The sequence below is a fragment of the Cupressus sempervirens genome, chromosome 3 (genome assembly GCF_028749045.1).
Source record: "Cupressus sempervirens isolate cs-2001-9-10 chromosome 3, ASM2874904v1, whole genome shotgun sequence".
In the NCBI taxonomy this organism is placed as follows: domain Eukaryota; kingdom Viridiplantae; phylum Streptophyta; class Pinopsida; order Cupressales; family Cupressaceae; genus Cupressus; species Cupressus sempervirens.
Window position 1 is genome coordinate 831125684 of NC_143120.1, and position 26296 is coordinate 831151979.

General features: G+C 36.6%; 1 protein-coding gene across 6 annotated transcripts in view; it reads left to right on the forward strand.

Moving 5' to 3' along the window:
• The window catches only part of LOC149569359 (uncharacterized), a 141914-nt gene extending 115919 nt beyond the window's left edge, over positions 1-25995 (forward strand). For 4 of the 6 annotated variants that reach the window (XR_016362738.1, XR_016362737.1, XM_089822066.1 and 1 more), the window contains exon 21: positions 25639-25995. Coding sequence is in view for 4 of the 6 variants with exons in the window: in XM_089822066.1 (XP_089678192.1) it covers positions 25639-25689 (51 nt within the window). In the remaining 2 variants the exon portion in view is untranslated. Of the gene's footprint in view, positions 1-23092; positions 23410-25638 lie in introns of those variants that run through there. The other 2 variants (XM_089822068.1, XM_089822067.1) reach the window with 2 other exon arrangements.
• Positions 25996-26296: the final 301 nt, after the last annotated feature.

Genomic DNA, 26296 nt, shown 5'->3' on the forward strand with positions numbered 1-26296 from the left:
GGTAGCAGATTTGTTAGAAACCTTACCTCAATTGAGGGTGTCTATAACAAAAGGAGGGAGTGATAAGGATGGGAAACCCAAGGGATGAGAAAGTAGGAAGTGAAGGGAGAAAAAGAAATCAATACTCTATTTATGATGGGGGTAGGGAGGACATCGATCATGGTAGAAATGGAAATAATGGGATGTAAACTGACAAAAACTATTGTGGATGGAGGATGGGGTGTTAATGTCTTTCTTGAAGAAACTTGGAAGGCTCTCGGAAAACCAACCCTCTAGTCACCTTCATTTCAGTTGGTAGGGGCTGACCAGCATAGAATCAAGTCCATTGGAAAATTGACGGGACAAAAAGTGGTGATTGGTACACAACAATTCTTCCTTGACTTTGTGGTCATTACTTTACAAAAGAAAGGGTGTGATGCACTTTGATGAAGAGGCTGGCATGTTGTAGCCAAAGCAAATCATAATTGGGAGAAGAATACTCTTTCTATTGAAGCTGATGGATAGAAGTAAGTAGGCGATCTCCAGAACCAATCACTGAGTCAAGTATCGACCTCAGATTAAAAAGTAGAAGGGGAAGAATGGGACAAAGGTGAAGGAGTAGAACTTGATGAAGTAGGCATGTTACAACTAGGGAATTGCTCGAAAGATGAAATAAGTTCCCTCAATGAGTTCTTTCATTGGCAAATGGGAGATTATGAGGTCTTCCAACCAAAATGTAACATGCTGCAAATTCAAGAAATAGAACCTAAAGAAGAGTATAAGGACATTACGGGGAATACAAGGTACGACCAAACTAGATGACACTTCAATGCATAAATTTGAAGAGGACAAACAAGTAAAATACGAAGAACCTAAACTAAGGAGAATGCATCTTGGGGAAGAAGATTATCCAAGGAAAAACTCATTGGCGATGATCGGGACCCCATGTTAAAAGCAACAACATTTAGAAATTTTGTGGAGTACAAGGACGTGTTCACATGGGCGTATAAGGACTTGAAGGGAGTACCACCAGAATTATGCATCCATCAAATACCCCTCGTACCAGGAGCCAAACCGATGCGTAAAAGACCCTACTCGAAATAGAAAGTTTGCAACCAAGGGTAGGAGGAGATTGCCAAGATGTTGGATGTGGGTATCATTCTTAAAGTACAAACCAGTGAATGGTCTCCTATAGTCATATCCCTGAAATATGAAGATAATCAGATTCAGATTTGCTAGATTGCAAATGTCTAAATGCAGTAATTGTGAAAGATCCCTTTCCAATTCCATTTACGGATAGTATTTTGGAAGAACCATAAAATGTACTCCATGGATTGTTTTTGTGATATAACCAAATCAACATAGCAGTAGAAAAGTAAAACACCATGTTTGTAGTGGAAATTGAAGTATACATGTACAAGTTGATGTCTTTTGGACTGTGTAATGCGCCAACAACCTTTCAAAGGATCATACTCCATATCTTTGGTGGGATGTCTACAAGAAACTTCAAAGCCTTTTTTGATGACTTGTCAATCTATAGTGGAAAGGATCAAAATTTGAAAGCCTTGGGGGAGTGCATGGAAAGATTTCAACAAGCAAGATTCGCTCTAAATCCGAAGAAATGCTGGTTTATGGTTATGTAGGGAAAACTCCTTTGCCACATAGTATGCAAGGGAGGAGTGAAAACAGATCCCATTAAATCAAAGTTGTGATTCCTATGGAGAGGCCTACAAATGTAATTGACATCAAATGATTCCTAGGGCACGTCGGATACTATAGGAGGTTTATAAAAGGATTTGCGGAGGTGTCATTACCACAAGAAAGGGATAACCATTTGCTCGGCAAAAGGAATAGGAGGCATTCTAGGAACTGAAGTCAAGATTGGTAGGTGCAACCATCTTGGTGTATCCAAATTGAAACAAGGAATTCCTCATTCATGTGGATGCTTTTAATTATGCAATAGGGGCTAAATTAGCCTAGACAAGTCAGGAGGGATTAGATGATCCAATGTACTTTGCAAGTCGACTCCTATCAAAGGCGAAGCAAAACTATAACACAATGGAAAGAGAGGCACTAGGTATGGCTTATGCTCTCCAAACAATTAGAAACTATTTATTAGCACACCATTCACATTTTTTGTTGATCATCAAACTTTGATGTACTTGGTAAATAAGCCTATTATACAATAAAGGGTAAGTAGGTGGCTAACCCTCCTCTAAGAGTTACTTTTAAAATTATAGTACATTCTGGATTGCAAATCAATTATCTTGGATACGCTTAGGAGAGCTTCTTGAGGAGAGAGTGAATGAAGACTTCCCAGACACACATTTGTTTCAGAGTGCCTTACTACCTCACTAGTACAAAGAAATTGGCCAATATTTGTCAACCTCTACCTTTCTGAGAGACATGATTGTTAGTGAAAGGAGGAGGATTGTATTAAAGAGTAAGACATTTCAATTTATCAACGGTTTACTGTACAAAATGTGGTCAGATGAAGTGTTACGAAGATGTGCAATGGAGGAGGAGATTCTTGGAGTACTCAGAGATTTCCATGAAGGAATTTCAAGATGCCATATGGGACTTGATGCGACAACATGCAAGGTGTTATTAGTAAGACTATGGTGGGCGACCTTGCATTTAAATACCCAAGAGTGGGTGTTAAGTTAAAACTCTTTAAGAGGGGTTTCATGTTGCTTTTTTCTTCACAACTATAGGATTTATTTGAGAGATGGGGATTGGACTTTGTAGGATCACTGAAGGTAAGCAACATACATAGATGTAAATACACAATAGTGCGCTACAAAGTATCTTACAAAGTGGGCGGAAGCAATGGCTCTTTGTGATAACCCAACATTAAGTATGACAAGGTTCCCGTACAAACAAATAGGAACTTGGTTCAACATACTTCTTCAAATCACGAGCGACATAGGAGTACATTTGGTAAATCAAGTAATCTGAATTATGACAATTGAGTTCAAACTGTTCCATACACTTTCTAGTACATACTATTCACGAGCTAATGCTCAAGTGGAGGCCACTAACGAAGTACTAGTATCTTTCTTGTACAATACTTGTGGAGTCTAACATGATGATTGGGAGGAGAGGCTTTCGATGGTGTTTTGGGCTTACCAAACCACTTATAAAGGTACAATGGGGCAAACTAATATACGGGTTGGAGGCGGTAATGTCGACATAACACACGATGCCAAGCTTGAGGGTGGAAGTTGATCATAGACTAGGAGATACCCAAAGCTTGAGGGAGAGACTCAATACCCCAAAGTTGGATGAAAGGAGGATGACCACGCAATAGGCTACTGAGGTAGCACAAAATAGAAGGAAGTTCTAGCATGAGAAGCATTTGTGGTGAATGAATTTTCAATTGGGACAATGAGTACTTAAATATAATGGAAAAAATTAATTATGACCAGGAAAATTATCTACTCCAGAGAATAAACCCTTGAAAGGCCCTGTCAATGGATTTAAGTTGAAGATTTATAAAGAAAGAAAATAGAATTCATATTAACTCATTGGACATAAATAGGAACAAAAAAGGCACTTAGTCAAAAGTCGGGAAAGTTATTTGAAGGAAATAAAAGGAAAAATAGAAAAAAGCACAAGCAAAAAGAAAAAGCAATAAAAGAATTGGAAAGCAATCCACAAGAAAAGTTAGCAAAAGTCTATATATGTACAGCAAAACACAAAGGGAAGAAAACAGAATGCACCACTCTCAATAAAGGATGTTGTACGTACAATAGGCGAGGCAGTACCAGGTTAGCATACCACATTCAGGGGAGAGAGAAGATGTAGGTTCCATTTGGTAGGATGCATTTTTTCGTATGATGTACAATTGTTGCAAATTGGCATCATCGTATGAATACTACTGTAAGAAGCCAATGTAGGGCTATTGTATTGAGGATGCTCGTACAACTTACGGGTGGAAGGGAAGGCAGTGACTGGTAAGGGCAACATATAAAGCAATAGAACGACGACTGTATGGAAGGAAAGTGATCGTACGACGTCATGACTGTAGAAGAGTCCACACATGAAGAGGATATGAAGCAATAGGACACATAGAAGGCAATAATTGGCAAGCAATGAAACTACCTAGAAAGCAAGAAGGGGTACTTAATCAATCCATCTGGATGGTGAAGACAAGCATGGGCAACCCCAACAAAAGCACAATCACAAATTTTGGAAGAGAGAATAAACTGCTGGTGAAAAATATGGCTTCTTCCAAAAAGAAAGGGAAGGGAAAGGACAAGAAAAAAACTACAACAATGAATATTTAATTTGAGAGCGTCTCTGGAAGTGATTGACAAGTTTGGTGGGAGGATGCTGAAGAAAATCATGTGTTGAAGGAGGCGCTACGAAAAGTAGAGGTAGATAGAATAATTTTTATTCGAATTTTTGATTTGAAGGATTTTGAGGGTGTACTTCAAATAATGATTGTTGGGTATGATAAGAAAGGGCACAAATTTGAAATCTACTATTTTCAACAAAGTATCACAATTCCTTATTTTACTAAAGAAGTGAGAAAGGTATTTGGGGTTTCCAATCGAGGGTTACGTCTAGCGAAAACCCCAACTAAAATGATGAAGGAAGAAAAGAAGAAATGACTTGGACTAATGTGGAGGGATGATCTTACAGAGAAAGAGAGAGTATTATGAGTAAAAGCAATAGTTAGGGTTTGAAAAAGACTTTCATAGTAAGTGGAGAATGGAGATGTATTGTGGATTTGGTGAAGAGAAACCTTATAGGAGGGAGTCCAACCTTTGATAAAGCCTTATGGATGTTGCCCTTGGTGAACGGATTGAACACGGGAAGGGTGTATCACTAGGCTCAACTACTCTCTAAATGATTGAAGGAGTTTTTGGAGCTAAGGCATATAACCTGCTACATGCCTCATCATACCATAGCCATGTTTTTGGAAGCTCTTTGCACAGGTAGCTCTAGAGCATTGGAGAATGTTTGTCCCTACAAATAGAGTGGAACCCTACAGGCTTGCAATGACATATTGGCTGTACATGGATACATTCAGGGTTGGAAGTAATGAACCACAGAAAAAAGGGTAAGTCAAGAAGTCTTCGAGCAGACATAGAGTACAAAGGCATAATAAAGTTTAGATGATGATGAAGGAGAAAAATGGGCAGTACAAAGACATGGACCAGGAAGCCTGTACAAAGACATGAACTAGGAGGCCCCTACAAAGGACATAAACTAAGAGGGTGATATGGAGGAAATGAAGGAAGCCTGTACGATTGATGATAATTGCATGAAAATAGGAGAAGCCAATCGTACCTCGCCAACCAGAGGAAATGAAGGAATCCATACAGAGAAAGGCGGTCGTACAACATAGACATGAGAGGACATTCCTAGATTAGGGAGCGAAATAAGTATCATTCACAACATCCTAGTTGTGTTTAGTAGCAAATTTAGTTCCAATAGATCAGATAGCTAAAGCTAAAGTGGTAGATCTTTGGTCCCACAAGAAGGCACTGCACACCACTAGGATCACCACCTCTCAGGGAGCGGTGATGGTTCAACTAATTGCTTTGGTAGTGACACTTGCTGAGATTGAGAGAATTGGGTTGCAACAAAAGCAGTGACCACCAAGAGATAAGTCCTGAACATGGAGGGGAGGGAGATGAGGTAGATAGGTTACTGGGGAAATTCCAAATGGGAGTAAAGAAAGTACCCCCACCCTCACCCACTTTGGTACAAATAGGGGATGAAGACAGGATGAAAGTAGAAAGTGAGCATATGGAAGGGATGATAGAAAAGAAGGTACTTTCAATTCAAGAGAAAGCTGAAAAGTTCTTAACAAAGTTGCAAGAGATCACACAGGCTACATAGGAAGTCATAAAGAGCCCAAAGAAATCTTATATGGACACAATAGTGAACGCGACAGAATCACTCTTGATGTTTATGTAGGGTGAATGTAATGAAGAATGAATCATTCTAATAGGAGGAATTGGGAAGGAAGAGGGAATAGTAAAGTGGAAGAAACCTCCCATGGTTTAAACACACATGAAAACCGCTCCTTGTGCAGGTGTTACCATAGATGGACGGGGTGTTCAGGACAACGTTTCTAGAGGTCTGACAAGCAAAAGAGGAGGTTACAAAAATCAAAGAAGAATGTGCACTCTTGGAGACAAAGATGCATACATCTGAGAAAGAACAGGAGATGGAGAAAGTGACTAAGGGAGAGAAGTTACAAAGATGCAGCAGAATGAGACTTGTGACTCCTAAGATAGCAACACCTCCAATTTAGGGATGTCTTCCCACCCTACCTCTTAGAAGTGTGGATAATGTAGAGTCATAATAAAACATTAGTATAAAATAGTTATTATTAAGGACAATTAGTAAGGGGTTTGGGTATTTAGGTAGCGAAGGGATGTGCCATTTGGTTTTCTTTACCAACCAAGGATATATTTAAGGACTCTTGGACATGAAAGATGTATGGACTATTTTGATAATGAATAAAAGAAAACTATTTTCCTTCAGATTCATATGGTGTTAGTTCTATTTTTCATATGGTAGTATTTTGGCTATATGTTATTGTTGGTATTGAGCATTGATAGATTGAATTCATGTTTTGGTAATTTTTTCTATAAACCATCTACAACAGGCACACACAAAGAGAGACAAATACACAACATAACACAAAGGGACACATTTGCACACACACACACACCCCAACCCCTACAAGGGGCACTACCCTCCACCTCATTTTGGTGTTGCCTCCAAGCTCCCATCAAATTATAAGTCTAACCAAGAAATAGGCCAATGATGAATTATGATCTACATATTGTATATCTTTTGTTGCAAATCTTTGCATATGGATAGTCAAAGCCACAATCAAGAGCCTCCCAAGGGGCTTTGTCCCTTGACCCCAAACCTCCATGTACCATTCTTATTTATGTAATCATTTCCATGTTTTTCATTTTTATGAATTATTAGATTAAAACTCTAGACTTCACTTAGTGTGCCAAAGTTTGATTTGCAATTCTTAATACATAACAGAAAGATTCTTCACTAGTTATTGCCCCTCATATGGATGGCAAAGTACAATGAGGCCAAGAGGGATGGTATCCACTCTTGGGCTTAGGGTAGAGGATTGATTGGATATGGATTCCTCGCTAGGCTTAATCCCTCATATGGATGATAAAGAGCCACATGAGGCCAAAAGGAATGGCATACGCTCTTGGGCCTAGTGCAGAGGATTGATTACGCAACCCTAATATGTCCTTTATCCTAGGTCTCCTATAGTTGAACTCCAATAAATTAAACATATGTTTTGATTGAATTAATGTTCCTAACCATAGTTGAAATGATATGAATTTACTATAAAAGGAACAGGATATGTAAAGGGAGTATGTACTGCTTTGTTTGAGTTTACAAAAGCTTAGGAGTTTCAATTGATGTAAGAATTACTGTGAAGGTAAGATTTGGGATATACAATTTCTATGTAGACTTATACTAGAAATATGGTTATCACAAAATGGGAACATTTTATTGATTATGAGAATATTCCCTTCAGTTGCATGTTATATTGGAAGAATGAACACCCAAACTTACAAAGGACGATAGACCCAATATTTTGAAACAATTTGGAATGATTAGAGAGAGAGAAGCCACTTCGAACAGGATTAGTAAACAACAATCGAAAACCAAGGCCTAAGAACTCAAGCCAAGTTGATAGGTTTTATATGGTGAAAAGTAAGATTGAAACTAGTCAAATGCCTTCTAATACAAAATAGACAAAGTATGTGCAAACTTATTTAAAATATTTGAAGGAAAAATAGAGCACCCAAACAATAAGTAGCCCTTTCTAGGGAAACTTAAGAACAATTTCATTCTACAATGAAAGGAAAGTCAAGCTATTGTTGGAATCAATATATCTTATCTATAAAATTCAGGGAGAGGATTGCCCCACTTTAGAAACTAGGATAGATTCGAAACATAAAGACATCTGGTCTACAATAGCTATGCTGGAGTTCTTCTTCGAGGGTATAGGGGTTATAGGGATCCCTAATAAAATTTTATTTAAAAATTGTCAAATAACTACGAACAAAAAGACATGGTCTTCAGAATATCCTATCAATCAGATTATTAGGTGGGCTCTTTGGGGTGGCAAAAATAAGATTTACTACCCTTTCACCACAGCTACGATTCATTGGAATCCCTTGATGCATAATTCACAACACTATCAAATTTACTCATGGACTCTAGGAGCATTTCCCAAGCCAATAAAGATGAAGTAAGCCTAGCCAATGTTAATATTTCACTAGTGATTATTTCTAGGCTTAATAATCGACCCAATTGAAAAATGCCATGGATACAATTTCTTAATGATGCCTAAGGACTTGGAACGTGCTTTATGGAATGTAAGGGGACTTAAGTCTCCTGACAAAAACTATATTGTCAAAAGGTTTCTTACAATTAACAAAGGAATAGATATACCCTTGCTCCAATAAATTAATGTTGTTGGATTCTATCTAGATATCTCTTTGAAATGCATTTGGAAAGATGACAAATGCTCTACCACCTCCCACTAGAAAGGAAAAGGCAGGACTGCCATTTTAGCAGGTCCCAAGTGGAGTAAACATATATTGAAATGTGAGTGGCTCCCCTTGTCAGAGACTAGTCTGGATCATCTTTAAATTTAATGATGAGGAAATCGGCATCTGTAATGTCTCTAGACTCTATACGACTAATGACCATAGAGAGAGGACTGATCTATGGAAATGGATGTTCCAATTGAATAACATTCATTGGATAATTGGGGGAGATTATAATATAATTGAATCCCCTCAAGGCAAAGTTAGAGAGAGAAAATTTGGTTGGAAGGGATGTAAGAAATATATTTGGTGCAAAATGATTAATAAGCACAAGTTATTTGACCCTCTAGCTGGAAACAAGGCTAATAACAGAGGTATTTGGTATCCCTGGTCCAATTTTCAGCAAGGTGACAAGAGATCTTTTTTGGCAAATTAGATAGATTCTATGTCAATAGAGATAAGTTCAGTTTTAAAAAGGACAGTGATGGGGTTAGTGTCAACGTTATACCTTATACCCCATCTGATGACCATCCCATCTTTGGTGATATCTTCTAGATCGGGAATGCCAATAATGGCATTTAATATTAGTGTGAAAATGTCCTCACACCTATCAATGTGATTAGATGGTATAATAGGGAGGTTCTTAATCACAAAAGTGCTAGTGATAAATGATCTCAAAATATTGCCATTTGGAAAACTCTATTTTAGGTTGTTGGGAAGAACAAAGCCAAAGATAATAAAAGAAATGAATCATAATTTGATAATAACCTATACCTAGCAGAAGAACATTTGTAAGATAACCCAGACAATGTAGACGGCAAGGACTCTATGGCTGAGTCCAGGGATTGCCTCAGGAGATTACACAATCTCAAGATACAAGGGGCCAAAACAACTGCACGACAGACTTGGATTAGCCATGGTGATAAAGGATCCAGATGCTTTTTTCAATTTTCTCAAACCCGAAGAAGGAAGAGATAGGATTAACAGTATTTGGGCGGAAGGGAGAGAGATTAACTCCCAAAATATTTTGCAGGCATTTTCTGCCTTTTAAGATGTGGGCCATGAGGTTGAGGTTGCTAGAGACGGGAATAAGAACATTATCCCAAGTAAGGTTTCACTTGATGAGGTCTAGGCACTTGACCAACCAAAATCTGTAGAGGAACTTAATGCTGCCATTCAATCCATGAACAATGAGAAGGCCCCAGGGCCAGATGGTATATGTGTTGGGTTTTATAAAAACAATTTGGATTGGATAGGAAGTGACCTCCTACAGGTATGCAATGAAGCCATCGGCAAGAAATCTATTGGATCTGATATTAATTAAGGTCTGTTTAAGTTGGTCCCCAAGGATGTGGATAGAACAAGTATCAAGAAATGGAGGCCCATAACACTCCTAAATGTTTCTTACAAAATTTTGGCCAGAGTCCTTGCTATAGGGTTGGAGAATATCATATCCCATGTTATCAATCCCACTCAAATTGATTTTGTGGAAGGCAGATATATATTGGAGAACTTAATTACTTGCTGGGAGGCTTTCGACTGGGTCAGGGATTCTGATCAGAGAGTTTGTACGCTACTCCTGGACTGGGGCAGGGATATGACAGAGCTGAGTGGAACTTTATAGATGTGACACTTGTGATATTGAGGTTTGTTTACCGTACAGGGTAAAAGGATACTTATCACATGTAGTATAGCAAGATATAACACAAAACTGATACTTTATTCATATACGCAATATGTACTTCACTGCTTACAATATGATTCAGATGATTACCATGATCCAAAGTCCCTTCTGGACGGTGTACATATACTTTCCCCAAGGGGTGACTCAACCGTCATGCACCCTTTTAGATACACTTATACCCGTTGGCTACAATATAGAATTTACCGACAATAGGGTTTCCAAAATTATTTTCCCAAATGGTCCAAACTCTTATGAATAGAGCCAGAGCAAGGGTGGAAGTTAATGGTATGAGATCTTTGTCATTAAAGCTTTCTAGGTCCATCAGGCAAGGTTACCCGTTGGTCCCTGCCCTAGTTGTTATTGCAGCAAATGCTTTGCACTATATTCTTAGAGATAATTCTCTATCCCAAAAGTAAAAGGTATTGAACTCGCTAATGGGCAAGAGCTATCTAACATTCAATTTGTAGATGATACTGCAGTTATTATTGAGCTAGAAGAGGATAATATTAGTAATCACATGGATAAATTAGACTTGTTTTGTGCAGCTTCAGGTAGCAAAGTTTCTCTTCCTAAGTCAATTATGTTAGGTTTATGACCACCTTTCTAACTGTTGTAATAAATCTACTCTGACTTGGGGTAGCCCAAATCACTAAGTGAAGTATCCGGGCACCCCTAGTCAATCCTGACATGTATGAAATGGTGGAATCAGATTAAGGACAAAATTGATAAAAAGATGAACAGATGGAACTCAAACTACCTCTCTTGCAGGGAGAGTTCAAGTGTGCCAGAAAATTCTATCTTCATATACTATTTATTATGCTTCAGCCTGGTTGCTCAAGCAGGCTCAATTTAATTATATGCAGAAGAAAATTAGAGATTTCCTTGGTCGGATGGAATAATTAATAAGAAAAGGCATGGTGTCAAATGGAAATGCTGTACGATGAACAAAGATGGCAGAGGATTGGACATAAAAGACCTAAGAACACAAGGGCTTGCTTTAGCAATCAAATGGATTACAAAATCCACACTGAGTGATCAATCTTGGAAGGTCTTGATCAGAAATAACATTTCTAGAGTTAGTACAATTAACACCTCATCCTGGAATGGATTACAAATTAATGACTTGTCTGATATGTTTGCTATTAAAGTCATTAGATCTAATGTGTTCAAAGCATTCTGGAAAACTGGCAAAGTGTTAGGAAGTTGTTTACTAATAGTCTTGTTGATGAAAACAATAAAAGTTGTGTGGAAAAATCAAAATGTTGGAACCTTTGGCTTTAATCCAACGCTGCTTAGCTAGGAGTTGGGCTAACAAAGGCATTAAATAATTTCTTATACAATATTAGAAGGAAGACTAATGAGCTGGCAGGACTTGTGGCAAAAATTTGATATCCCACAGATTCAGTGGAGAACATATTAAATGGTGAGAGAGGCTTGTAGTATCTTGGACCTTCCAAGGGGAGTGTCAAGTCAGAGATGATAGAATTTCTTGCCTAAACAACGAGATGGTACCAGCTTCCCTAACAACAAAGCTAAATTCATATACAAGATTCTTTGTGACAACCATGAAATCTTTGCTCACCTCAATACTTAATGGATCTTAAACTTGAAACTGTCAGAATGGAGCAAACACGTAATGTCTTTGTGGCATAGACCCGTGGCACCAGAAAAAACGTGCTACATGTGGCATTTCTTCCTAAACTAGCTGCCTCTTAAAAAACCTAATGTGGATATTGTTGTTTTCTCTTGCAAAAGCTTTGAAATTGTTAACCACTTATTCTTTGATTGTTTCTTTGCCCTTGAGGTGTGAGGGACCTTTGGGCTATATGTGCATTTTAAGTTCAATTCTTTCTGGTAGTTTCTTGGGCCTCAAAAAATGTAGCAATTGTTTTTGGTGTGTACTGATTGTTGAAATATTATGGGCCACTTGGAAGTTGCTCAAATATGTTGTCAAAAGCCATGCAGAGGTCTTGTTTGATTTATGAAATCAAATGTGTTGAACTGCCAGTAATGATCAAGTCATCCCCATAGACAACAAGAAAGATAACGTCATCACCAAAGCGTTTGATATACAAAGTACTGTCAATCTTGATGTACCATGCTCGAGGGCCCTATTTGAGTCCGTAGAGTGCTTTCTTGAGTTGACATACTTGGTGCTCTTTCCCAACAACCTTGAAACAAGGAAGTTGCATCATGTAGACTCCTTGCAACTCATCATTGAGGAAGGCACTCTTAACATCCATTTGATGGACTTTGTATCCAAACAGAGCTGTAATGGTGAGAAGAAGATGAATTGTACTCATCTTGGCAATAGGAGAAAAGTCTCCTAATAGCTAATCCCCTCTTGCTGTGCGAACCTTTGAGCAACTACTCTGTCCTTATATTTATCTAAGGTACCATTTGCATAATACCTGAGTCTTTATAAAGTTCTCATAAGATTTATTTAGACTCATCAAGGTGATGACTGCCATAACTTATTCCTCCATTTTCTGACCAATGGCTTCGAGCTTATCTCAAATGTCCCTAATCCTCCCGAGATGCTCTTGTAAGGACGTGTGTTCATCCATCCTAATGGAGAACAACTGGTTCTGTTGGGACTCAAAATTGCAATACTGATTTTGAGTACTATTCTGAAAACTAAGTCTAATCAAGCCCCAATAAGAGCTTTTCATGCATGTATACCCGACTGTCATTTTGAGGCCTATGATATGTTTCAAATGTGTAACACCTTTCATTCAGTACATGCATGTGTCTCATGATGATAAGTTGTCATTTTGAATCATTTCATGAGGTTTCATTCTGAGCAATTCTCATATCTGCATTTTTGCTGTGTCAAATGAGATCAGAAGCCTAGTTTGCAATTGAATATTTTGCACCCGATAAAGTTTCATGACCTATCACTTTGGGAGTGTCATATATGCATATCAAAGAACCCTCAAATTTCAAGTCGTTTTGGTTTGTTTTGACAAGGTTTTGAATGCCTTAAAGTTGGTTGTTCATTGTTGTCATGCTGATGTACATTGTTCAGAATTCCGGGAAGCCCTGTTTGATAGAGAATATTTCATGGCCCGTGGAATATTTTGAAGAAATGATCATACCACTGCATTGTAGTCTTAAAAGACATCCTATGTTTGCATTTTCAAGATCTGATGAATCCGTTTGATGAATTTCCCAAGCTGATTCCATTTGCAATTTCTGGAAATTGCCGAGTCATCCTTTTTGACAGTTTACGAGTAGCCCTTTTTGATTAATCACAACTTTGACCTAGTTGACCCTATTGAAGAAATTCGTTTTCCGTTGCATTCTAGGGGTTAGAGGCATGCTATGTTCCATATTTTAAGCTTACGATGAATCCGTTTGACTAGTTTTCAAAGGTGATTCCAAATGCAATTTCTAAAGTTTTACTGGTAACCAAGTGTTCAGATTGATAGGAAACCCTATTTGAGATGCTATAATTTTGAAATCGTGATAGATAGAGCCAAATGGATTTACCACTATATTCTACATTGAAAATACTTCAGGTGTGCCAATTTCCAAATTTTGACAAATCCATTTGCACATTTTCCCAGGTCCCATTTCGTTTGCAAAAGTCATTATTCTACCAAGTTTTCCACTCTTGCAATTCTTAGAGGCCAACTTTGGACGCTTGCCAAATTTTCCCAGTTATTTGTCATAATCTCAAAATGCTTATTCATATTCTCCATGTGAGAATCGACCAATGCCCTGATTTTTATCTCCTCAGGTGGTTGTTTGATCAGTTTTCAAAGCCAAAATTGTTAAGAATGTTAGCCTATGTGAAATTGAATTACACAATAACATATAATCAACATTATGTTTTAGACTAAGGGAGAGAAAGAAGAAAGAAAAAGAAAAAAACATAATGGATTTTCATGGTGTCTGGCTATCGCCCAAAAGACCTATGAAGGTTATCATTGTGTTTGGCAGAATCCGGCCCAAAGAACAAGGATAACCCAAACTTTCAAAACAATGGGTTTTCATGGTATCCGACTATCGTCCAAAAGATCCATGAAGGTTATCAATGTGGCCGGCAAAATCCGGCCCAAAAGATAATAACAATTTCAACCATTGTTTGAAAATAGATCAACTAAAATAAAGTCGTCACTTTATCATAGGATCAGAACACATGAAAGGTCGTCACCTTTCGCAAGAAAAGTCGTCACTTTTCACAATACAAGCTTGCAAGCAAAAATTAGAAAAAAATTGTATTCATGAATAACAAATTCATTTACAACAATATCATACCAAGTTTTTCTCTGAAGTACACAATTTTCAACTTCGCAAGAGGTTTGGTGAAAATATCAGCATTCTGTTCATTTGTATTGATATAATGCAATTTAATGATATCTCTGCCGACCATGTCTCTTATGTAGTGATAGGGAGTCTCAATATGCTTTGATCGATTGTGGAAAACTGGATTTTCTGATAGATTGATACAACTTTGATTATCACAATGGATCACAGTTAGTTTTAGAGGTTTTCCAAATAGCCAATAGAAGTTTTCTTAACCAAACTGCTTCACGTGCTCCCATGGAAGCGGCTACATACTTGGTTTTGGTAGAACTTAAGGCAACAATTGGTTGTTTTCTGCTGAACCAAGATACCATCGCTGACCCAAGGCTGAAGCAACAACTTGTAGTGCTCTTGCGATTAGAGGAACATCCTGCCCAATCTGAATCAATATATCTTTCCAAATTTATCTCAACCTTTTCATATTTTAGTCCAAAACCAATAGATCCTCGTAAATATCTTAATATATGTTTTGCAGCCATAAGATTGATCTTCTTGGGTTTACACATGAAGTGACTAAGAACATTTGTAGCATAGCATATATCGGGTGTGGAATTCACAAGATACATAAGAGATCCAATTATTTGTCTGAAGAGAGTAGGATCAATGTCCTCAGATTTTGATGCTTCTTCTTTTAGCTTGTGTAAGTTTGTTTCCATTGGGGTAGATAATGGCTTACTATCCATCATTCCAAATCTGGTTAGAATATCTTGAGTGTACTTTCCTTGATGTAAGAAAATGTAGTCTTCTTTCTGATTAACTTCTAATCCCAAGAAGTAGTGTAGTAACCCTAAATCTTTCATTTGAAATTCAGCTATCAAATCTTGCTTACATTTTTCAATTAATTTATCATAACCTGTTATCAACAAGTCATCAACATAGAGAACAAGTATTACCATTCCATCACTGGTGGTTTTGAAGTATATGTTAGAATCAGCTTCATTTTTTGAGTATCCGAGTTTGGAAAGGTAGTTATCTATCCTTTCATAACAGGCTCGAGGAGCCTGTTTGAGACCATAGAGTGCTTTCTTGAGTTTACATACATATTAATTTTTTATCTTTTATGATAAACTCTTCAGATTGTTCTGTGTAGACTTTTTCATTAATGACCCCATTTAGGAAAGCAGTTTTTACATCAATTTCATTAATCTTCCAACCTTTTGAAGCTGCAATTGCAATGATTGTTCTTACAGAAGTGTAACGAGCTACTGGTGCAAAGGTTTCTTCATAGTCAATGCTAGCTTTTTGGGAGAATCCTCGAGCAACAAATCTAGCTTTGTGTTTTTCAATACTTCCATCAGCAGTGTATTTGATTTTGTATAACCATTTTGAAGATACAACTGTTTTGTCTTTAGGCCTAGGAACAATATCCCAAACATCGTTCTGAATTATGGAATTGTATTCTTCTACCATGGCATCTTTCCACTCTTGTTACTTTAGGGCTTCTTCAGCTGTAGATGGTTCGATTTTGTTTATCTCAGTTATAAGAGCAGTATAACATGATTGATTTTGAGTTCTCTTGTTTTCTTTTGAGATCTCATCTGGTTCCACATTGTTTTCTTCAAGCATCTTCCTTGCCCATAGTGGTCTTTTCTTTCCATTAGTTATCTCTGTTTCTCTCTCTTCAGGTGTATACTCCCTCTGATTTTCTATTTGTCTAATTTCCTCATCATCTCGGATTGGTTCATCTTCTATGCTGGTTGAAAGTTTTAAAGCAGAATTCTTTTCAAAAATTACATCTCTACTTATTTCAACTGATCTTTGTCCAGGAATGTAGATTCTATAACCCTTGGAATTTTCACAATATCCTATAAATATACCTCTCTTCCCAGAAGGTTCAAGCTTAGTCCTCTTTTCTTTGGGTATGTGAATGTATACTAGAGATCCGAATATTCTAAGATGACTTAGATTTGGTTTGATCCCTGAGAAGATTTCTTCAGGTGTGGTATTCTTTAGAAATGAATGTGGACATATGTTTTGAATATATACTGCAGTCTCAGAAGCTTCTGCCCAAGATGAGGCATGCATATTCTGATCATGTAACATAGCTTTTGCAGCTTCAATAATGGTTCTGTTTTTTCTTTCTGCGACTTCATTTTGTTGAGGATTATAAGGTATTGTATACTCCCTCTTAATCCCAACAGAATTACAAAAACTTTTGAAGATGTCAGATGTATATTCTCCTCCATTGTCTGATCTTAATGTTTTAATCCTTTTGCTTGTCTGATTCTCTACTAATGCTTTGAAGGTTTTAAATTTTGATAGAACTTCATTTGATTCTTTGACTTTCAAGAAATAGATCCAAGTCTTCCTAGAAAAGTCATCAATGAAGGATATGTAATAAAGGAAACCTCCTAGAGAAGGTGTGGGCATGGGTCCACAAAGGTTTGAATGAACTAGTTCCAAAATTGATTTTGACCTATGTTCACTAGAGGGAAAAGGATTTTTTATGATTTTCCGTAGAGCACACCCTTTGCAAGTTCCTCTATGAGATGAGTCTAGTTTAGGAGTACCAGAAATTATCTTATCTAAATTAGGAAGTGAACTAAACCCAATGTGCCCAAGTCGTCTATGCCATAATTCATTAACATTGGATGTTTCAAGACTAAGAGAGCTTGAGTTTGAATGTTACTTAATCTATATAATGTTCCAAATCTGGACCCTATGATAATAGCATTTTTCATATTTGAGTTATTATGCCAATATAGTACTTTGTCTTTGTTGAAGGTGACATGATATCCATCATCTGTTAACTTTGAGATAGAAATAAGGTTCCTTTTTATGCCTGGTACAAATAAAACATCTTTAAGATTATGTGTAGTTCCATCCTTCAATTTTATAGAACATGTCCCAATACCTTTTATAGGATAGGTAGAATTGTCTCCAATAGTAACTCCTTCAGTGATATGAGTTCCAAATGTATCAAACATATCTCTAAATCCGGATATGTGACGGGATGCACCACTGTCTACAATCAAAGCTTTTTTATTTAAATTTACTTCACTTGAAAGTGCAGAATACTATAGTTGATTTTCATCTTCCTTTGTTTCAGCAAGGGAGGCTAGAATTTTTTCTCGTTCAAGACAATTTCTGAATGTGTGTCCTATTTTCTCACACTTAAAACATTGAACATGAGAATTGTCTTTCTTAAACTTCTTTTTATTATAATTATTGAATTTCTTCTTTCTTTTGTTTGAGGCAGTGTGAAGAGCCTGATTTTCTCCCTCTTGATTTGAAGTGATTCCTCTGGAGATTAGCCTTGATTCTTCTGCTATGCATTCATTTTTCAATTGATCAAAAGTAGAAATAGAGGGTCTGCTTACAACTTGTATGAAGGTATCCCAAGACTATTAATGAGAGTTCTTGATCATCAATGAGAGTTCTTAATGAGAGTTCTTGATCATCAATTTTGTTTCCAATGGAAGATAATTGTTTCTTTGTTTAAGAGATTTTCTCAAAATAAGAGTGAATAGAATCTCCTTTTTCCATTTTAGTATTTAGTAATTTGGATTTTAAGGTGATTAGTCTACTTGAGTTATTTATCTCAAATGTATTTTTTATGTTCTTGAATACTTCATATGCACTTTTGATCTCTGATATGGAAGGATGTGATCTTTAGTTGAATCAACAATGATTTTCCTTGCCTTGTTATTTCGTCTTTTCCAGGTGAGTTTTTCGGTTTCATCTTGAGGTATTGGAATATCTTTTTCAATGTATTCTTCAAGTTCCAATTCTTCCAGAATTGTAATGATACGGGTTTTCCAAGAGAAGAAGTTTGATGCACCTTCAAGTCTGTCTTCCACCCTCACATTATTTGCCATTATTTCTTCTTTAAAAAATTGAGATTTCTCTACCAATTTGGCTCTGATACCATGTAAAGTTTATGTTATGTTGTGATCTAGATTGGTGTAAATCTCAATTTTATTAGTCTTGAAATTGAAGATGTTTAGACATTGTTTTGAATGTGGACATCTGTTTTGAATATATACTGCAATCTTGGAAGCTTCTGCCCAAAATGAGGCATGCATATTCTAATCATGTAACATAGCTTTTGCAACTTCAATAATGGTTCTGTTTTTTCTTTCTGCGACTCCATTTTGTTGAGGATTATAAGGTACTGTATACTCCCTCTTAATCCCAACAGAATTACAAAAACTTTTGAAGATGTCAGATGTATATTCTCCTCCATTGTCTGATCTTAATGTTTTAATCCTTTTGCTTATTCATATTCTCCATGTGAGAATCTACCAATGCCCTGATTTTTATCTCCTCAGGTGGTTGTTTGATCAGTTTTCAAAGCCAAAATCACATGCAATTTCATGTTTCTAATGTGGTGTTTGCAGGATCAGTTTGAAGTAGGTAACTTTGGCGATTAATGTATTTTGATTTAAATGTTGTCTTAAGGCGAAATCTGACAGAATGAAAGTATATGGAATACAAAAAGTATGTGCCAAGTTTCAAGGCATGGTTGTTTGATTTTGACAGTTTTCAAGGCTGACTTAGGGGCCTCGTAGCATAACATTTGACAGTTTGCAGATGGGTAAAAGATGAATCTTTGAAGGTTCAATCAGTGCTCGGTTGTGAATCAAATCAATAAAATGAGTTCGCTAGATCATTTTTGGGGTTCGGTGTTGAGTTTGAATTTTTTTTAGCTAGACCCACTTTGGGGCCCAACATACATTATCAAATTGACAACACATTGTTTGAAAAATGAAGAGGTTCAAATCAACTATGATGACTAAGGAAAATCAAATGGAAAATGTGAGATTGCAAACACGATAATAAGGGAGGGCATTGAGTGTACCATAGGGACTTGTGTGTTTCACATTAATTGAGACGTGTTCTTAGTTTTGATTAGCATATATGGAAGAATGTTGAACGCCATTCCAATTTTAGGGATGATAAACTCAATATCCCAGTGCAAATTATTGGGTATGTGAAAAACATGACTAATGATTTATAAGGATGAAATTTTGTGACTAATCCAAGGCAATGGGATCATGGGTCAGGTTGGGCTTGATGAACACAAGGAAGGGGTCATGGAGATCGAGGGGACTAAGCCCAAGATGCCTCATGAAGCAATTAAGGAAAGCAAAATGAATGCGCAAGTTGCAGCAGATGTGGCAAATGGAAGATAGGATGAGGCATTTTGATAGAATCAATAATTATCAAATGCATTCAATTGGTATGTTCAAGCCAAAATTCTTTCAACAGTGTAGGTCCCTCTTACTAACATCATCTTTTTGACAACTCTCTTCAAGAAGAAGAGAGGTGGAAAATGACGAGATTGATTACGAGCTACAAAAGGAAGAATGGGAAAATGTTTATGTGGCTTAGACGTGCTCAACTTGGGAAACACTAACCCCCCCACCCACGTGTCTGCATAACTTATTCAATTGGATCATAAGGAACTTGTTTCATTTCTCATTTCCTGCCATTGTTCATGAGAACGCGTAGAAAATGGGAGCTAGACTGGTGCACAAAAAGGATTAGCATTGAGATATAAGTTGGGAAACACAACGTTTGGGGATCCTCTATTTTGATTGGACAACTTAGAAGTGTGCGTTAGAATGCTTTGAGCTGCGGAGGCTGAATTGGCTGTTTTTGGCAGATATTTAGTAAAGTTTGGGGTGGATTGTTCTTAGCAAACTTATGGAGATATGAAATCTGAAGTTAAATCAAGGAAATTTGATGAGTCAAAAGAACATTTTAGATACACGATATACAATATAAAGAATGGTTCCTCGACAGGGGCCACCCTAGCATATGATTTATTCACCTCGGGAGGTCACCCCTCTATAGTTGTAGGTAGTCGAAGCAAGGCTATAGGTATATAATTGATGGCGGGCTACCCGACATGAAGGTTACAATACCAAGCACGAGTCCAGAGATAAGTCAATTCCAGAGCTAGATTGCAGCTTTGAAAGTTTTCTCCATTAAGAAAGAGGGATGTTGTTTGACTACAATGAACAAATTGTTTCAATCTCTTCCCCCGGTCAAAACGTATGTCTAATAAACACCACATCAGCATCGATCCTTTGTAAAATCTGATGTATAGGAGGCGTACAAAATATGCAAGTTTCAAATGTGAGTCAACTGATGCAAAGAAACAACATAAAGGCACTGTAAAGTGCAATGTTGAATTAGCTAGGGCAAGGTTAGTGAGTGAAGATGAACATACTCGTCTGTATAAATGAAGAAGCCAATGGACTTGGAAGGATTCTCCTATGTAGTGTGCGGATTTGAAGCAATTTCCATTGGCTAGGGACCTATAGGCGTATCTAAATGTGCGTATTGATGTACATGGAAGGCGTTCTATGTTAGAGAAAAGCGAAAGCCTTCACTGTGATTAGTGCATGTTTTTTAGCCCAAAATGAATGTGATTGCTGGCGCCATACTTGATACCGATCACCACAACCAAAACATGAGAACTGTGATGCCATTTTTGCTCTGTCAGGGATCTCTTCCATGTAGGCCATGAGATCTGGTCACCACCCATCCCCTATGTGAGCCGCTCTATGCATGCAGTAACACATCGAACTACCAATATATAAGCGCCTGCTAATGAAGTTACTCACTGGGTTTGTTTGGAAAACCTTTTTGTCCCACATTTGCCCAGTGGAAGTCTCTTAAAATGTTTTTATATGCGATTGTATAATCCTTTAGGGCTCGTTTGTTTGCTGGAATAGGAATAGGAAATGTTTTCTTTGTTTGGTACCCCAAATTGGAATAGGGAATAGGCAAACATATTCTAATTTTGCCCCTAAAATGAGCATATGTCCATTCCAAAAAATAGTTATTGGGATAGGCCATTCCTATTCCCAATCTGATTTTAAAATAAAATAGTTTTTTTTTGTTAATTTTTTAAAAATAATTTTTAAATTTTAATTTATTTATTTTTAAATTTAAATTTAAATATTTAAAATTTTTTTATTATTATTATTTTCTAAACATTTTTTTTAAAAGCATTTTTTTCATAACATTTTTATTATTATATCTATTTGTTTAAATAAATGAAATAAATTATATTTCTCATTAACTTAAATGAATATAATAAAAATGAAAATAAATTAATCGTTTTACCATTATTGAAAAAATTAACCCAAAAATAATAAATTAAAACAAAAAAATTTAAGGGATATATTTAAAAAAATACAAAACTTAATTCCTATTCCATTTTTGTACAACCAAACAATGGATTAACATATTCTCAATCAAATTCCAAGTGAACCAAACCAGATTGGAATTGCCCTTTTCTATTCCCATTCTCCATTTCCATTCCCATTCTATTTTTCAATTCTAATTTTCAATTCCTATGTCAGCAAACAAACAGATCCTTAGTGTCTTAGGCATCTCATGCTTATGCACAAAGTGAGACTCCAATGTGTGGACCCAGGCCAGTTTGATGCCAGTGTCAAGATTTTGACCATCAACGTGTACGACTAGGCGATGATGTGGACACTAGATGGATGATTGAGAGCGTGACAAATGACACAAACTTTGAAACAGAGGAATCAACAAGGATACGTGGTAGATCGTCAAAAAATCACAACTAATATGGTAGACAATGACGTAGAATGCGACAAAGCGACCGGTTGACATTTGGTAGGGATATTGACGTGGCCCAGTGACACGTGGCATGTAGATCGAGGTGGTGAGTTGGATGGAGGGGACGTGGTATATTGTCGCAATGTTGATGATGATGTGTCAGGTGCTGACGAGGCATGCGACAAAGTGACGTGTTGATACGTGTTAGAGGTGACGATGTAACAAAATAGAGCGGGCCAAGATTGGAGTGACAGGATTTTGCCGCGTGGTAGCCGATCAACGACTATTGCTTAGTTGGAATGGGAAGATGCAAGGAAGTGAACGAAAGCGACCATGCGCCACATGGCATCTAGGTGGCAGCAGGTCCCAGTTGGATGTTGATGGAACAAGTGACAAGGACAAACCCAACCAATAGGATTGTGCCACATGTCAAGTCGGCAGACCCAAGTTTGACCCAAATTTGAAAAGACGTGAAAAATTCTAAATTATCCAAAATAATAGTTTTTAATTGTTTTCCTCATCTGAACGTGCATACATATTTAAATTGAGGCAAGGTTTTATTATAAAGTTTTAACTTTATGAAAAGTGAAATATGTGTAAATTAAATGGTCATTTCATCCATTTTATCTGCAACTTCAATTGGATGCCTAGGGCACATTCTGGAAGCAAACATAGGACTATCATATATCAACATAAAGATTTTGGAGTCTACTTTCCATTTTTGCCATCAGATTTTGCACAGGTATTAGCGGGTAAAGGATATACCCAGATTTGTTTGAGGTGCTAGTTAGGCAATTTAGATTCAATTTGTGACAAAATGGTGAAGTGGGTATCCGCCAAACTTGGAGAGGGTCTTGTTGGTAATGTTATTTTACCTCCTAACTAGTTTGGTGAAGGTTTTGGCAAAATTTTGATAGCAAATTTGAAATTTTATCAAGGAGTTTTTCATCATGCTGGAAAAGATATTTGCAAGCTTGTTATGCACAATGATGAGATTTGATCTGGTTTTCAGTTGTAGAGAGAGGAGAGAAGCTTTTCATCAGCATGGATGAAGATTCAAGTGGACAAGTGTTAGTTTCATATCAGATCTGGGATTTTCATTCTCTTATATCATCTCTATCTTTCTTTGTACGGGGTTGGTTCCAGACTTTTGGACAGGTTCCATAGCTGTGATTCCACCATTCTCTCAACATTTTCTTTGTATGAACAACAATAATGAAGTCATAGTGTTTATCTATTAGGTGTTTTATGAGTTATTTTCATGCATTTTGAATGTATTTGCTTCAAAGAAATGAATACAAAAGCAACAAATGAACTTAGTTTCATTCTGATTCTGGTCTCCTATATCTGTTGTTTACAATTTCTTGGTGATTTGTGGTCAAAGAATGTAGATCTCAGTTGCATCTCGTTTTGGGTTGTACGTTTAGATGTGTTTTGCCATTGATTTAAAGAATCAAGTAAATGCTTGATATATCTTGACAGAGTTGTAGATTTCATGGAAGGATCTGATGAGGATGAGATTCTTTTTGAACATAGATGTCTGATTCACAAAGTGAGTGGATAGATCTGATATCTCTGATGTATGTTGTAATTTGTGGAATACCTAATAGATAGGGCACTGATCAGTTATCGGATCTGCACGTATCTTGTTGTTTCATATGTGGGTTATGTTGATAATCAACTTTTTTTTCCCTTAAATGTTGTAGAGTTGAAAAGGATACCCGCACTTAGCTTGTGAATCTTATAGGTCATGTTATTAGCTATTTCATGCCTTGTCATTGCATCAACATAAAAGGATTTGGGGTTTTTATCTGCTTAACATAGATTCAGATTTATGGTTTTTTGCATTGGTCACATAATGGAATCTAAGGGCTAACCGCCTAGGTTTTGCAGAGCCTGAAGTGAAGAAGGATATTAGCCTTATAGTTGTCTTGGGTTCTAATCGAAGTGTATCCATCATAGGAGTTAGCTGCCCTTAGATGCATTTTGTTGTTAGCTACCTGGTAGTTAAAATCACTGTTAAATCAGGAGCCAACATGTTCTTTAGGAAGGACACCCGTCACTTCTCGGATGTCTCATGCAACTTCTTTAGACACTTCTAGGTGTCTGAAGCTGACTCACCAGTAGGAATTTGAGGCAACTGTTAATCTGTGTCAGAACTTGAGAAGCACGACTTCTCAATTCCAGTCATTAAACTTGTCTTGGTTGGCTTGGGTTGTGGTAGGACTAGTCTTTGTTCCCAAAATAAGCATATTAAGGTGGCTATAAAAGGAGACTGTTTACATGCGTTGCTTCTACGTGTTATAATTTTTGCTGTTGAATCTCTGATTGCCTTCCAACATTAACATGGTCAATGCCATCTTGTACGCTTCCTAATGCACAGAAAAGAAAAATCAAAGAAGAGGCAATAGCAGGGAATCAGAAACACGAATCCCAATGCAGAAAACAAAGAAAAGTACGAACTTCAAAAAGTAATGAAGTTGTTTTCTAGAAAAAATTCCAGCTGACACAGGAAAATCCCACAAAGACCTGGAAGAGATCTCGAAAAACCCTCAATTAATCTATAATCAAAATAAAATTCTGCAATTTTTGCAGAAATGATGAGGATTGCCTGTCTACCAAATTGAAGAAGATAAATTTAATTCAAGATATTCTCCAAGGACAAGAAGTATAAATGAAGCACTATTGTGTGGAAGGATAACATTAAGACATGTTGATTAAAGAAAAAGGAATTATGTTTGCTTCTCGTTCAAAACATTTTACTAATGTTAAAGTTTAAAACTACTATATTAGTAGGTCAAGGCTCAAAAAATTGAAAAAAGAAATAAAAATGGTAGAAAAAAATCAATTTGAACCACTTGAAATTTCCTGTGCAAATTAAGAATGGGACATAATGGATTATATTAGCATAATTTATTGAATTTTGTTAGCATATTTTAGGATACATAGGAAATGGCAAACTCACAGAGAGAAAAATTACTGTACCGTCAATCCATGCCAAAGTCAGCAACTTAGTTATTATTTAAAAATGCATCCCTTCAGATCTGCTCATCTTTTATGAGGTTCCTCCATTAGGATGAATTTGGAATTGTTTACGAAACATGTGAAATCGTTGGAGTTTGATGAAGTGATTCTATCAACCATTCAGAAGTAAAAAATTTTGATGATTACAGATTGGATGGGCAATTTAGATGTGGACATGTCAGTAAAATGGTTTGTTTAATTACACTAGCTTTCTCCAGTTTCCTTCACTCTTCAAAAAGAATCTTCCAAACTTGTTTTTTTTGTTACTGGCAAAGAATGAAATATGTAGTCAAGAAATTGATGACAACCTCAAGTGATTTTACTATTGACATGGATGGAAAACTGTTAAATTCTATGTGCTCTCAGATTTGATATTGAAGGTAGAATTTTGAGTATGCTTAATTCTTACTGATTGCTTGGCATGCATGAACTATGAGGAGTGCTTTGCATAGTCAATAATGGACCAATTGTGTATCCTTGTTGGGCACACCTCTGTGTAATATTTTACACTGAAACTTGTTTCATTTGTTGCAGGCACTGGAAAAGAGAAAGGGAAAAAAGAAGTTCATCTTTTTACCAAAATAATCTTCGTACGAGTCATAGTTGGAAATTTACCACTCATACCTTAAATTTGTATAATTGTGCAAACAACACTCATGTACAGTTATATTTGTGTATTGAAATCAGAACTATTTTTTAGTGTTACTTGATTGGAGTGAAAGCTTGGCTTTTGACAAATAAAGGAAAACTCTGGTTTTCTATCTATCATTTATGATTGTTTCAAATGTGTGTCTTTGTTTAACATTTTCCAAATTGGAAATGGGCCTTTTCAATGTTTCTATTGCTGGGAGTTGTTGAGTTAGTGAAAAGAGAGATTTTATTCTGATTTTACACTGCTGGGAAAATTGTTGATTGTTGTTTCAAGCAGTACCATGTTCCCTGTGATCACATCTTACTGATTTTGTTAGTTGTTTCTTTGTTTTTGTTTGCTTGTTGAGATTCTGCAAACTTGATGTATTACTAAATCTCGTTAATTTTTTCTTGTAATAAAGCTGTGTTTAACGTACATGTTCAATGTTGGAACCTCTTACATTTTAATTTTTGCTAATTTCTCACTCAGATTCATAATTAGCTTAATAGATATCTCTTTGCAAACACCAAAAGTAAATCAAGAAATTGCAATCGTGAATTA